This window comes from Peromyscus eremicus, chromosome 8a (assembly GCF_949786415.1).
Source record: "Peromyscus eremicus chromosome 8a, PerEre_H2_v1, whole genome shotgun sequence".
In the NCBI taxonomy this organism is placed as follows: Eukaryota; Metazoa; Chordata; class Mammalia; order Rodentia; family Cricetidae; genus Peromyscus; species Peromyscus eremicus.
This window is the reverse complement of record NC_081423.1, coordinates 68,112,631-68,128,131: the sequence shown is the minus strand read 5'-3', so window position 1 is coordinate 68,128,131 and position 15,501 is coordinate 68,112,631. Positions and strand designations below refer to the sequence as shown.

Sequence of the window (15,501 nt, the reverse complement as noted above, 5' to 3'; positions counted from 1 at the left end):
TATCCCTGAATGGCCTGGAACTCTCTCTGTAGACCAGACTGGCCTTGAACTCACAGAGATCTGCTTGCCTTTGCCTCCCAAGTGCTGAGACTAAAGGTGTGTGCCACTGTGTCTAGCTAGCTAGCTAAGAGGTAAGATTCTTTTGAGAATTTTTTTTTTTTTTTTTTTTTGAGCTGAGGACCGAACCCAGGGCCTTGTGCTTGCTAGGGCAAGTGCTCTACCACTGAGCTAAATCCCCAACCCCGAGAATTTTTTTTAAACCATAGTGTAGCCTGTTTGGCATAGAACTTGAGTTGTAGACTAGGCTGGCCTTGAACTTGGAATAATCCTTCTGCTTCTGACTCCTGAGTACTAGGATTATAGGCATGCACCCACTGTGTCTGGTTTAAGAAACACACGTGTGTGTGTGTGTGTGTGTGTGTGTGTGTGTGTGTGTGTGTGTGTGTTGATACAACATCTCTGTGTAGGCTAGGCTTGGCTTCCTCTGTGTTGGGATTACAGGTGTAGGTCACCATATTTAGCTTATAGGAATTATTTATATTCTGGATATTAATCCCTATCCAGATATATTCCCTGATTCTGGTTGCTTGTCCACTGTTTGCTCTTTTTCTTTCTTTGGTTTTTAGAAACAGGGTTTCTCTGTGTAGCCCTGGCTGTCTTGAAACTCATTCTATAGACCAGGTTGGCCTCAAACTCAGATATCTGCCTGCCTCTGCCTCCCCAGTGCTGGGATTAAAGGTGTGTGCTTCCTCTTTTTTCTTAATATTTATTTATTTTAGTAGTGTGTGCACATTACGTGTATGCAGGAGTCTCATGGAGGTTAGAAGAGGCATCAGATTGCTGGAATTGGGAGTTAGAGACAGTTGTGAGCTACTGTGTGGGTGCTGGGAACTGAACTCCAGTCCTCTGGGAGCAGCAAGTACTCTGAATTGCTGAGCCATCTCTCCAGCTTTTTCTTTTTTTTTTTTAATGATTTATTTTTATTTTATGTGAATTGATGTTTTGCTTGCATTTATGTCTGTGTGAGTGTGTTGAATCCCCTGGAACTGAAGTTACAATCAGTTGTGAGTGGCCATGTGGGTTGGGTAGTGGGAATTGAACCCAGATCATCTGGAAGAACAGCCAGTGCTCTTAACTGCTGAGCCATCTCTCTAGACCAGCTTAGAAGTTTTTAAGTTTAATGTCCTGTTGTATACTTTGCTTTTGTTGTGCTTTGATAACATATCCAAGAAATTGTTGCCTAGTCCAATGCTGTAATATTTTCCTTCTATATTGTAAGAGATTTGTAGATTTAGGTTTTAATAACTATCTTCAATCCATTTTAAGTTAATTTTTAAATTTCTGTATGTCCATTTTCAAAGCATTCGTGAAGTTAGAGTGATTTAATGTGACTTGTTGGTCTTAATGGCCTGCTAACCTTGTGGGCTTAAAAATCCTCTAACGTGTTTTCTTAAAGAAACATAATCATCTTCTATTGGGCCAGGAAAGCCTGAATGCAGTAAAAAGAATACATGATAGTTGCAAGGATAAATAAAATAGAAGTGTAAGGCAGAAATAATAGGACAAAGGCAGGTTGTGTGTGCCTGTAGTCACTACTACTTCCACCTTCTGGGGAGGCAGAGGCAGGAAGATTGTACAAGCTCAAGAATTCAAGACTAGCCTAAGCAATGTAATGAGCCTCCTTCACCTGTAGTGTGTGTGCATGGGGTGTGCATGTGTGTATAGATGCACTTACTCATGAACGTGTATAGAGCCTAGAGGTTGAAACCAAATTTCTTCCTCTGTTGCCCCACCCCTTCTCTTTTGTGAAGCAGGTCTCTCACTGAACCTGAACCTGGAGCTTGCCAATTTTGCTAGACTGACTAGCAAGTATGCCTCTGAGATCCACCTCTCATGCCCTTCGGCTCTGGGGTTATACGTGCATGCTACCAAAGCCATCTTTTTATGTGGATACTGGGGATCCAGACTCAGGTCCTCATGGTTACATAGCAAGCACTTGCCTGACGGATTCATTTCCTAGTTACCCCTTGCTCTTTTTTAAAGACTTATTTTGTTTTTAGGTGTGTGTATATATGGGTATGTGCATATGAGTGCAGGTGCTTACAAAGGCTGGAAGAGAACATTGGGTCTCCTAGAGCTGGAGTTACAGCCATTTGTAAGCTACCCAGTGTGGGTGCTGGGTCTGAATTCAAGTCCTCTAAAAGATCAGGAAGCACTTTGAACCTAGAGCCATCTTTTATGTTAAAATGTTTCTTCTCTCTTCTATACCATACTTAAATAATAATAATGATAATGATAATAATAATTCAGGTAACTTAAACCAGTGGAAAGGACACTGAAATGAAAGGACCTACAAAAGATAGTGAAAGTCAGCTACAATAGTTGGTTTCATATTTAATAGAGGGAACTAGGAAGAAGTTGGAATTAACTGAGGTTGAGCCTAGGTGACTCTCTGAATGATAAGGTTGTTAACCCCGATCAGAGAGGACATAGGAAGAGAATGGTGTTGCCTGGGAACACTGAGTTTACGGGGTTGTCTACTAGGAGTCGCCAGCATCTCACTCTTTTACATTATGGGTGTAGCCCTCAGGCAAGAAGAATAGAATCGGGCTGGAGAGATGGCTCAGAGGTTAAGAACACTGGCTGCTCTTCCAGAGGTCCTGAGTTCAATTCCCAGCACCCACATGGTGGCTCACAACCATCTATAACAAGATCTGGCACCTTCTTCTGGCCTGCAGGCATACATTTAGACAGAACACTGTGTACATAATAAATAAACAAATTAAAAAAAAAAAATAGAATCTTGAAGAGATCTTGGTCATGAATCATCTTCATAAACCGTTGGCTGAAGCCATGGATCTGTGCACATGGGTGCAGATGATTATAGAATTCATTTGAGAAATGAATTTAAGTCAGAGAGAGTCAAAATTTTCTCGTTCCATCACATTGGCTTTCTTCTGAGATCCTATCCTGGTTCTTTCTTGTTTCAGGATTCAAAACTAGAGAAACCAGGTTCTGTGGGTCATGGTGATATGTACTTGTTATTTGAGCACTCAGGAGTCTTGAGGCAGGAGGATCACATGTATTTTATGAAACAAGCATCTATATCTGCTTTACTCATAGCCCGTGTCCTTCTTTAATTTAAAATCATTGCCAGCTGACAAAGCTGCATCCATGTAATCCTTAAATATGCATTTAACATGTATGTTTTTATTTTTATTATTATTTTTGAGACTTTATAGCTCTTGCCTGGCCTTGAACTCACAAAAGATCCACCTCCCTTTGCCTCTGGCGTCATACCCATTCTTAATTTTGAATTAAGGTTTTTTTGTTTTTGATTTTAACAGGTTTTGCACTGATTGCAAAAATAAAGTTCTCCGAGCATACAATATCCTCATTGGTGAACTTGACTGCAGCAAAGAGAAGGGATACTGTGCTGCACTTTATGAAGGCTTGCGGTGCTGTCCGCATGAGCGACACATCCACGTTTGCTGTGAAACAGACTTCATTGCACACCTCTTGGGTCGCGCTGAGCCAGAGTTCGCAGGAGGGTATGAGTATGTAGTCTGCTAGAATGGGCTGTCTAGCTTTGCTTCATTTTATTACTAAGTTTATTTCTGTCACCTCTGCCTCATTACATAAGATGATGTATGTACAGATTAAGGTGTGCTGTAAAGATTATGCTTTTTTAATTGAATGAAACTATGGGAAAAGTATTCTGGTGTTTGGTTTAATCCTCTACTCCTTATTTCTGGAGAAGAGGTAGACTTTCATTATAGATTATCATTTTTACTTGAAAATGATTGAAATGAATATTCATGCATTCTGCTTTATCATGTTTAGATTTTATTCACAATGATGGTTTTTGCATAGAAGTTAGGTTTTTGCAACAGGGGGTTAAGAAATACTTTATTGAATGTAATTCATGGACTGTATATTATGTAATTATTAAATGATAGAAGAGCCTAAATTAATATCTCTGGCTTTGTAATGAGAATGAAATTAGAATTTATTCATAGACTACATCAAACCCATTTTCCCTTTGGGTTTAATATCGGTTTTCTTTTGAGTGCTAGTTTTAGCTAGGAGTTTTTAAATCCAGAAACTCACTATAGTACTGTGAATACTTCTGCTAGACTGGCACTAGAAGGCCTTGCCTGTGATTGAATCACTTTGGAATTGCCTTTTCCCATTCTTTCTCAAACCAACTTGACCAATCGACCAAAAAATGGTTGGCATTTTGTTATAACTGGAAGTTGAAAAGAACCTCCCATATCTACTACGAGGTACACACTTCCATGACTTCTCTAGGCCTTAAGACCCATTTCCTTATAGCCAGTTCCTGAATTATCTTACTTTTACCAGTATTAGAATTCAATTGTACTTGCATGTATATTTCTCATTGGTTAAAATCCTACCTCGTGTATGTGTGTGTGTGTGTGTGTGTGTGTGTGTGTGTGTGTGTGTGAGAGAGAGAGAGAGAGAGAGAGAGAGAGAGAGAGAGAGATTGTCAGATAAACTGGCTGTGTTAAAAAAAAAATCTGAATTTTCAGATTTTACTATTTCAGTTAAGGCATTAAGAATTCATGTTGGATTATCCTCAATAGGCGAAGAGAAAGGCATGCTAAGACAATAGATATAGCTCAAGAAGAAGTTCTGACCTGCTTGGGGATTCATCTTTATGAACGACTGCATCGGATCTGGCAAAAACTACGGGCCGAAGAGCAGACGTGGCAGATGCTCTTCTATCTTGGTGTTGATGCTTTACGTAAGAGCTTTGAGGTAAGAGCCAGGGACCACTTCTGACTGGGATTTATTAGTCATGGGTCTGATCTTTTGGTTGGTTTTGTTTTTTAATGGTTTTTCACGTCAGTTTCTCAGTGTAGCCTTGGTTGTACTGGAACTAGCTCTGTAGACTCTGCTGGCCTCGAACTCACAGAGATCCACCTACCTCCGCCTCCCAAGTGCTAGGATTAAAGGTGTACGCCACCACTGCCTGGCCTTTTTTTTTTTTTTTTTTTTTTTTAAGAGGGTCTTTCTGTGTGGTCTTGCCCTGGCCTCATACCTGCTGCGATGCTCCTGTCTCTGCTCTTTGAGTGCTAGAATTCTAGGCATGAGCTGCCATACCTGGTTAAAAGCTTGGACTGGAGCCACTGCCTCAGAAAGCTGCAGTTCCCTGATCCATGTGACTTCGACTGAGGGAAGGGGATTTAGAAGTTAGTGGGGGGTTTGTAGCTGAAAGTTTTCCTGTGTCCCGCCTAGCCCATGGTCAGGACAAATTTCCCTCACCCGCTGGGCCCCAAAAAGACATACACAGGCTAATATTATTTTTTTTAAACCATGGTCATGGCAGGCTTCTTGTTATCTAGTTCTTATATCTTAAATTAACCCATTTCTATAAATCTATACTTTACCATGTGGCTCGTGGTTTACCAGTATCTTTACATCTTGCTTCTTATGGCTGCGGCTGGCAGCATGTCCTCCATTCTGCTTTTCTTCTTCCTCCTCTCTAGTTAGAATGTCCTGCCTAACCCTATTCTGCCTCACCATTAGCCAAACAGCTTTATTTATCAACCAATCAGAGCAACACATATTCACAGCATACAGAAGGACATCACCCATCAGGTTTTCTTCCCTTCTTAGTCCTGTTATTCTTGTACTGTTGGTTTTCAGTGGGAAACTGAAGTTACAAAGATACAAAGATGTTGCTAAGTAGCAGGGGAGCTGGCTCAGCAGGTAAGGACAATTGCCGCCAAGACTGACCACAACCTGAGTTTGGTGTCTGAAGCTCATGGTGGAATTATGAGAATTGAGAATTAGGAATTCAAGGCTGGTCTCAGTTACATAGTGAGACTCTGCCTATTGGAGAAAAAACAAAAGTGCTGCTGCTCTGAAGTAAAGCTCATGGACAGACAGCCAAACAACAGAGTTAGAAAACTTTCACAAGTCTCAGTTTGTCTGGTGATGAACAAATATCAAGCAAATATAACATACATGCCATGGTAGTAAAAACCACTTTTAGGGCAGTGGTTCTCAACCTTGCTAATGCATGTCCTTTAATACAGTTTTTCATGTTGTGGTGACTCCCAACCATAAAATTATTTTCGTTGGTACTTCAAAACTGTAGTTTTGCTACTGTTATGAATCGTAATGTAAATATCTGATATGCAGGATCTCTGATGTGCAACCCCTGTGAAAGGGTCGTTTGACCCCAGGTTGAGAACTGCTGTTTTAGGGGCTCATGACATGGCTCAATGTTAGAATGTTTACCTAGTGTTCAGGAGGACCTGGGTTCAATTCCTGGCACAAAACAAAAAAAAGGGTCTGCTTTAAAAGAACATTGGAGGCTTGTATTTCTAATGCTGCTATTATTACTGTGATTTATTTGGTCACATTTTTTCCAGATATATTCATAGAACGTGTATATTTGGTTAATGACTGTTTCGTGTATTAGATATATAAAGCCATGGTTGTAACCCTTTAATTGAGCTACCTGTCCTTTTGAAAATGGGATGAAACCGTTTACAGAAACTCATCTATAAACTAAGTACTCTGAAGAGTCTGGGAAAATTTATACTGACTTTTGGTAAACAGATGTTTTTAATGTTTGTATCCTTGAGATCAGATAATCTAGTTTGGTTATATAGTCTTTTAATTAAGAATAAATAGGGGGAAAAAGGAAAAAAAAGAATAAATAGGAAAGCAGGGTATGGTGGTGCACACCTTGAATCTCAGCACTGTGAGTTCAAGGATAGCCTGGTCTACATAGCAAGTTCATTGATTTCAAGGATTACATAGACTGTTTCCAAATAATGATGATAATAATAAAAAAAGTAAAATAGATAAATATATAATAAATGAAGTATTGAGAAATGGATCAGTAGTTAAGAGCACTTGCTGCTCTTCCAAAGGACCTGGTTCAATTCCTAGTATCCATATGGACACTAGGCCCACAGATGAAGCTCACAACCTTCTGTAACTCCAGTGTCCCAGGGGATCTGATGCTCTGTTGTGGAGATCATGGGATCAGGCATCTGTATGGTACACAGACATATATGCAGACAAAACACCCATATACATACAGTTTAAAAAGAAAATGAAGGAATGGGGCTTGAGAGATGGTTAGGCAGTTAAAAGAGCTTACTATTTCAGAGGACCCAGGTTCTAGTACCCATGTGGTGACTCAACAGACACCTGTAACTACAGTTCCAGTGATCCGTTCTCTCTTCTGGCCTCTGGGGGTTATGTAAGCCCACACGGAATATACTTTTTTTTTTTTTTTTTAAAGGCTAGAGATGTATCTTAGTGTTCCTGGGCTCAGTCCTCAGTAATATAAGGGGATGGGGTATATATATGTAATAGGGATAAGTAAAACTAGAATATTGCTGACTTGAATAGCAGTGTGTTATTTTTTTCTTATAGGTACTAGTTGTACATTAACTTCCTGAGTCCGTTTTTAAGACATTATCATTTAAAATACTAAAGCACGTGGAAGTCTCTCAGTTTGATCTTCAGCACTGCAAAAAAATTAAAATTTGTTTTTGCTGGACATGGTAGCTCATGTATAGTTCCAGCACGTAAAGACTGTTGCAGAGTGCTACATGTTTGAAGCCAGCTTGAGCTGTAGAGTGAGATTGCCTCAGAAAATAAGTAAAAACTTAAGATTTTTATGGAGACTGTCTGATGAAATTGCTGCATAACATACTAGTTGTTTGTGTGATATTTAATTTTTTTTTTTTTTTTTTTTTTTGGTTTTTTTTTTTTTTGGTTTTTCGAGACAGGGTTTCTCTGTGTAGCTTTGTGCCTCTCCTGGAACTCACTTGGTAGCCCAGGCTGGCCTCGAACTCACAGAGATCCGCCTGGCTCTGCCTCCCGAGTGCAGTGCTGGGATTAAAGGTGTGCGCCACCACTGCCCGGCGATATTTAAATTTTTTAAAATGAGACTTCCCTTGGAAAAATAAAGGAAATTATGACCAATGTTCACATTCAACTTTGTTTTTACAATAGATGACTGTGGAAAAAGTACAGGGTATTAGCCGCTTGGAACAACTTTGTGAGGAATTTTCAGAGGAAGAACGAGTTAGAGAACTCAAGCAAGAAAAGAAACGCCAAAAACGGAAGAACCGACGAAAAAATAAGTGTGTGTGTGATATTCCTGCTTCCTTACACACAGCAGATGAAAAGGCAGTAAGCCAAGAGAAGGTGCGTGTGCTGCTTTGGCTAGAAGGAAGACTTGGCAGATTTGGGCATTTGACTCTGCTTTTCTAGATACGAGTTTCTATAGTTTATGTTTTGGCTTTCCCCCCAGAATCACGTGTCAGCCACAATATTTAATGCATGCATTTGTTTTATGAAGGCAGTGTATTGGATAGTTATCTTTCTGTAACAAAGTCAAAATATGGAATATTATCTTTGTGAATGACCTAGACCAGTTCTCAACTTTAGAATCCTCTTTTTCTTAAAGTACACAGACTTTTTGTGGGTTATACTTAATCACTATTTACTGTAATAAATATTAAACTGGAGAAATCGTAGATCATTCAAGTCGTAAGCCCACTCTATATTAATCAAATAAGATTTAAGAAATACTATGTCAACATAGTGAGACCTCATCTCAGAAAAAAAGTAAGTTTTCGACATTCTGGCTATTGTTTCAAAATGTAAGAGTTTTTTTTTTTTTAAGTGACAAATTGACTTTATTCATTTTTGAGGAAGTGCCTGCTAAATACACAAATTTGAATAAGCATAGTTTGTCTCAGTCATTCTTTGAAGTAAAATGATTGTTCTTAGTTCAGCTTGCAGCTCATATAGTTGCCAGAGTTAGATTTCCTTGAGAGAGTTCTTGTACCTTGAGTATGTGACACAAGATTTTGCTTAATGTTTAACAAGTGAAGGATGCAGTGACTTCAGTACATTTCAGTTGTGCTGCTACGTAAAGAAACTGTTTCTCAAAAACTTGGAGCAGTCCTCCTGTCTCTCATGCTGGGATCACAGACATGAGCCTCTAGCTAGTCACAGTGATTTTTTTTCATAAGGATACTCTTCATTTTTTAACCTTATAACTGCTATTTAATTAATTAGAAGTTAAAATGTAGCCATTACGGAAGTAAATCTTTTTAATTGTCTCTTAATGTCTATCCTCAAAGGAAACAGACTTCATTGAAAATAGCTGCAAAGCCTGTGGCAGCACTGAAGACGGTAATAGTTGTGTAGAAGTAATTGTTACCAACGAAAGTACATCATGTACCTGTCCTAGCAGTGGCAATCTTCTGGGGTCCCCTAAAATAAAGAAAGGTGAGTAAATCTTTTTAAAAAAATAACTCTTGCTGGACCTTGTATGGGTCTGAGCTAGGTCCTCTGCATATACGTTATGGTTGTGTAGCTTGGTATTCTTGTGGGACCCCCTAACAGCAGGAATGGAGGATGTCTCTGACTCTTTTGCCTTCACTTTGGGACACTTTTCCACCTACTGGGTCACCTCATCCAGCCTTGATAGGAGGGGGTGTGTGCCCAGTCTTATTGTAATTTGTTATGTATGTTCTTGATCTCCCTGCTAAGCCTGCTCTTTTTTTAATTTAATTTAATTTATTTTTTTTAAGGGAAATGGAGGGAGTGGATCTAGGGGAGGTGGGGTGGGGTGTGGACTGGGAGATGTGGATGGAGGTAAGGGAAATGTGGTCAGGATGTAGTGTATGCAAAGAATAAAAATTGAAAGAAAAAAATTCAAAAGGGAAAAAAAACCTTTTGCTGGGCACAGTGGCACACTCTTTTAATCCCAGCACTCAGGAGGCCATATCACAAAAACAAAGCTTTTTTTTTAATGATTAACTTATTTTTATTTTGTGTGCATTGGTGTTTGCCTGCATGTATGTCTGTGTGAGGGTGTCAGATCCCCTGGAACTGGAGATAGTTGTGAGCTGCCATGTGGATGCTGGGAATAGAACCCAGGTCCTCTGTAAGGGCAGCCATTGCTCCTGACCACTGGACATATCTTTCCAGCATATCATCCTCATATCCCCCCCCCCCCCCCCCCCCCCCCCCCCCGTCCCTCTCGCCCCCATAAAACAAACAAAAAACGAACTCTCTGTTTCTCTTTTAAATATAAGTGCTTTTAAGAGATTTTTTGGAATTAGAATTTGGTTTTGTTTTGTTTTTCAAGACAGAGTTTCTTAGTAGCCCTGGCTGTCCTGGAACTTGCTATGTAGACCAGGCTGGGCTCCAACTCAGAGCTCCATCTGTCTCTGCCTCCTGAGTGCTGGGATTAAATGTATGCGCTGCCACCACCTTGTTGGAATTAGAATTTTAAAACTGCTTTATCACCTCAAAACTACCATGCGATTTAGTCAGATACTTAGTATTTCTTTTCTTACAAGAAACAAAATTTGTAAATTACTTACTTTCTCTAAGCAATGAAATTTGATATTTTTCCCTGGACCCTGAATTAATTTTTATTCCCGCCTGCTGTATTTTCAGGTGTGTCTCCACACTGTAATGGTAGTGATTGTGGATATTCATCTAGCATGGAAGGAAGTGAAACAGGTTCTCGAGAAGGTTCAGATGTTGCCTGCACCGAGGGAATTTGTAACCATGATGAACATGGTATGCTCAGGTTAAGCTTCCTAATTAATATCTACGATATGGCTGATAGAACACCATAAATAGGAAGGGTTATTCATTTTTGTAGGTGAAGATTCCTGTGTTCATCACTGTGAAGACAAAGAAGATGATGGTGATAGTTGTGTTGAATGTTGGGCAAATTCTGAAGAAAATAATACAAAAGGGAAAAACAAAAAGAAGAAAAAGAAAAGCAAGATGTTGAAATGTGATGAACATGTAAGTGTGATGATTTGCAATTAATAATTTTTTTCCTTGAATTGATGGTGGTTCAGGCCTTTAATCCCAGCAGAAGCAGGCAGATTTCTGAGTTTAAGGCCAGTCTGGTCCATAGAGTTGAGTTCCAGGACATCCAGGGCTACACAGAGAAACACTGTCTCAAAAAAAAAAAAAAAAAAAAAAAAAAAAGAGAAAGAAAAAGAAAAAAAAATCGAAAAGTATTTTATATAGTTACATTGCTTGTTCATCTTGTGGGTATGGATATGAGGGAGGAAGTGTTTATTTGTCCAGAAGTCCAAGTGAGTTATAAATCTCTTTAGTACTTTTTACTTTACTTGGTAATTTATAAAAAAATTTCCTTTAGATTTATTTCTTTTACATGTATGAATGTTTTACCTTCATGTATGACTGTGTACCACATGCCTGCAGAGGATAGAAGAGGATGCAGGGTTCCTTGGGAACTGGAGTTAGGATGACTGTGTCACCATGTGGGTTCTGGGAATCGAACCTGGATCCTTTGTAGGTGCTCTAAGCTCCTGACCTCTCTCTCAAGAATCTATCATTTTAATTAGCTATATAATCTTGAAAAACTGTTTATTAGTTTTTCTGTTTGCAAATATGAGGATAATAGGCTGTGTTTTAGGTTCTATGAAGATGAGGTAAGATTAAACAGGTTAGCGTACCATCTGGAATAGGGTAAGTGTCTTGTAAATTAGCTGCTGCTGTTTTTTAGTATCACTTCTCAAGACTTAAAACTTCCCTGCAGATTTTTTGTTTTGTTGTTGACTGTCTTGTCTGGATACTGTAGGCTAACCTGGAACTCACTAGCACCTGGAAATTTTTGTTTGTTTTTCTTTGAATAATAATGGCTACTGTTTTTGCCCCTTTTTTTTTCCCTTGGGAAATCTCTTGCCCTGGTTTCAGATCCAAAAACTTGGAAGCTGTATTACAGATCCAAGTAATCGAGAGCCCTCAGGAAACACCATGCACACAGTGTTTCACCGTGACAAGACCAAAGATGCACATCCTGAGAGTTGTTGCAGCGCTGAGAAGAGTGGGCAGCCATTGCCTTGGTTTGAGCATAGGAAAAATGTACCACAGTTCACAGAACCTACAGAAATGTCGTTTGGTCCTGACTCTGGAAAAGGTGCCAAGAGCTTAGTTGAACTTCTTGTAAGTAGTTCACGCTATCTTTTTTGTGAGTTGGGGAAGATACTTGAAGGTTTCAGGTAGGGAACAGAGAGAGGTTAAGAAATGAAAGGTATTCATCCCATCGTTCTTTGGTGCCTTCATTTCTGTTGTTTCACTCATGACTTTTGTAACTGTTCTGGAGCACATTGTCTTGTTCTTGTTTGTCTCAAAGTTAGAACGGTTGGGAGAGTAAGAAGTGGCAGTATAGTACCCACCCTTCTAGACCTGGAAAGAATATTTGAATGAGTATAATCTCAGCACCCCAAAGGAGGAAGAGGAAGAAGGATCAGGAGTTTGACTCATGTTAGACACATAGGGAGTTTGAAGCTATCCTGGGATGAGATCCTGTTTTAAGTCCTCCTTATTCCACCCCCGCCCCCCCCAAAAAATCTTAAAATAATGAAAAAGAACCTGAACTAAAACTTGCATTCCAAGTTAATTCTTCACGTGGCATATAGGGGAAAAAGTATGACTGGCCTTGGGAGGGCTGTAAAATTGGTATCACCTCCTGAGACTTGAGTTGAGTTATACTGGATGTCAGTGTCCCAGTGTGTAGTGTGTGCTGGTGCATGGAAAGAAAAGAAAGAGAAGATTGCTACCCCTTCCATTATTTTAAGTCCTAGTGGAAATGTCATTTGGAATATTAAAGATTTTATTGTTGCTTGTTTCGTTTTTAGGTATGTTGTAAAGTTTAGTAGTGATTCTATATAACATACTTTTTAAGTAAAAAAAAAAGTTATCTTTTAATCTGTAGAGATAAAAATCATGTACTTAATTTGTAGAGATAAAAGTTTCAACATAGGACCAGCTAGAGATAAGTCTGGGTATTTAAATATTGGTTAAATTAGTTGCATCCATCTCTATCTGGTTGTTTTTAAAGGCAGAAGGTATGGTGATAGTCAGACTCATAGGTATATAGGGGGTAATTGTAGATACAATGTTTCAAACCAAGCTGAGTTAGAGTTTATCCTCACTAGTTTGTAAGATGGGGTTCCATGATGCTTGTTCTGTAAGCATTGCAATTAGAGATCCTGTGACTGGGTTGGAAAGAAAAGCTAGCCTGCTTTAATTCGTAGTTCCCCACCATGCACAGCGTTTTGCATTCTTTGTCATGGTCTTAACTGCTGCTTTAATTTGCAGGATGAGTCTGAATGTACTTCAGATGAGGAAATCTTTATCTCACAAGATGAAATACAGTCATTTATGGCTAATAATCAGTCTTTCTACAGCAATAGAGAACAGTACCGACAGCACCTGAAGGAGAAATTTAATAAATACTGCCGCTTAAATGACCACAAGAGGCCCATTTGTAGTGGCTGGTTGACAACGGCTGGAGCAAATTAAATAAATAAAATAGCTCTGTCTTTCAATGAAACACTCAAGATGACTACTGCGCCTTCTCTTTTAAAAACTCCTAATTTAGTGACTTCTGGCAAAATTTTATCTTAAATCAATGTGATTCCTTGTTTTGGGAGATGGTGGAGGTAACCTCATTCGTTTGTTCTTTCTTCAGGCTTGTGTCTTTAGTTGCGTGGCTGCACAGGCCTGCTTATGATTTAAGCCATCTCTTCATTAAACGTTTCTCTTCCTGTGAGACTTACTAAAGCAACTTAGTGGCAAAAGTAATGTTGTCCTTACACCTCTGTACAGAAATGACACTGAGCTGGATATATGGTTTACAGTAGACATCCACTGCAAAGTGTCTGGACGCAATGTTAAAGGCAATGTGCAAAATTTAAAATAAAGAGTATTTATTAATACGCATAGTAGAATGTGGTGTACATGTTTCTACTCAGTGTGGTGGTACTTTAGTATTTGCCACTGGTGTACTTTGTACTTGGCCATTGTTGATGGCGAGAGCATTAAGAGCAAGTGAACATAGAGATGCAGACTGTTGAAGACAGAATTCTTCCTTTGATGAGACTTGACAACAGAGAAAAGCAGTTTCTAGTCTTGTTCTTAAAGAATAAATGGCTTTAAATACTGACTAGCATTTTCCTTTCTCATGAGACTTGAATTGCCACACTAGAAGGTTCCAACGAGGTAACAGAAACACCTTAAATTCAGAGGCTCATATTGACCTAAAAGAATGAAAACAAAATGCTGATAATTACTCGGCCTGGAAGACTGGGACCAGGGAAGGATGCATGAGAGCTGACCACATTGTGGTTTGTGTCAGTGTGTACTCAGCCCTATTTGTTTTCCTTCATGAACTCAGTGTGACTTTACAGTTCACTGCTGTCACAAGCAAGCTGAGTACTAAAGGGGAATGACTCCCAGGGGTAGCATTTTGCTGTCATTTGATAGGTCAGATTAGTGATGGAGAGATGATGGTAAGATGCTTGTAAGTTCCAGAGGGGAAGTGGCAGCATGCTTTTAATCCCATGTCTGGAAATAAAAATTAAAAAAAAAAAAGGAACTGAATTCTATCCCCAGAACACACACAAAGAGGAGAGGCTGTGTAAGGGATGAGACTGGGTAATGAGTAAAAAGAAAAGGACTGGGGCTGGAGAGATGGCTCAGTGGTTAAGAGCACTGACTGCTCTTCCAGAGGTCCTGGATTAAGATCCCAGCACCCGCATCGCAGCTCACACCCATCTATAACTCCAATTTCAGGGGACCTGACACCAATGCATGTACAATAATAAGTATAATAAAAACTTACATAATATTTTTTTAAAAAGAAAAGGACTAAATTCATATACTGTATGAAATTTGTCAAAAGAATAAAAAGTAAATTGGATTAAAAAAAAAACAAAAAACAACCCAGTGCTGGGTGTCAGAGACAGATCCCTGAGACTTACTGGCTTGTGGGTGTACTGGGCTCGTGCTCCAGATCAAAGAGAGTCCTTGTCTCAAAGAAGGTGGGGTCACTAAGGTGATGCAGTGGAGAGAAGGTGCTTGCCACCAGACCTCACGACCTGAGTCTGATTCCTGGGACCCACATGGAGAGAACTGACCCCCACAAATTTTCCCCTCTGACCGCACATGGTATGCATGTACCCCACCAATAAATATATAAATGTACTGGTTTTGTTTTGAGACTTGCCTTGTAGACCAGGTAGGTCTTGAACTCAGATCTGCCTGCCTCTGTCTTCCAAGTTCTGGGATTAAAAGTGTGTGCCACCACACTTGTCATAAATGTACTTCTTAAAAAGGAGGACGGTGTTACTGAGGAACCATACCAGTTTCCTCTGGCCTATACATGTCTGGCACTTGCATACAAATGCACTTGGCACACAACACAAAAAAGAATAAAAGGGTAGGTTGAATAGCACCACAGATGCATAGTTAGGGTTTTGTGCCTGTGTGTTAAGACAAAAGTAGTAGGACATCATGTCTGAATAGTGGGGCTGGAGTGAACTGAAGGGGCTTCCTACCATTTAATTAGATTCCAAGTGTGTAACCGTGATGCTTGCGTCCAGTTTTCATCATTGGCATCTTTTGTTTGGGCCTCACAATGCAGCTCAAACTGGC

The 15,501-nt window shown here is 39.5% G+C and overlaps 1 protein-coding gene across 6 annotated transcripts in view; it reads left to right on the top strand.

Moving 5' to 3' along the window:
• The window catches only part of Ggnbp2 (gametogenetin binding protein 2), a 38,769-nt gene extending 25,363 nt beyond the window's left edge, over positions 1–13,406 (top strand). For 4 of the 6 annotated variants that reach the window (XM_059271397.1, XM_059271399.1, XM_059271396.1 and 1 more), the window contains 8 exons: positions 3,348–3,557; positions 4,608–4,782; positions 8,008–8,202; positions 9,147–9,294; positions 10,474–10,599; positions 10,685–10,833; positions 11,758–12,006; positions 13,165–13,406. In XM_059271397.1, the coding sequence (XP_059127380.1) occupies positions 3,348–3,557; positions 4,608–4,782; positions 8,008–8,202; positions 9,147–9,294; positions 10,474–10,599; positions 10,685–10,833; positions 11,758–12,006; positions 13,165–13,368 (1,456 nt within the window). In that variant the 3' untranslated portion in view covers positions 13,369–13,406. The remainder of the gene's footprint in view (positions 1–3,347; positions 3,558–4,607; positions 4,783–8,007; positions 8,203–9,146; positions 9,295–10,473; positions 10,600–10,684; positions 10,834–11,757; positions 12,007–13,164) is intronic. The other 2 variants (XM_059271400.1, XM_059271398.1) reach the window with 1 other exon arrangement.
• Positions 13,407–15,501: the final 2,095 nt, after the last annotated feature.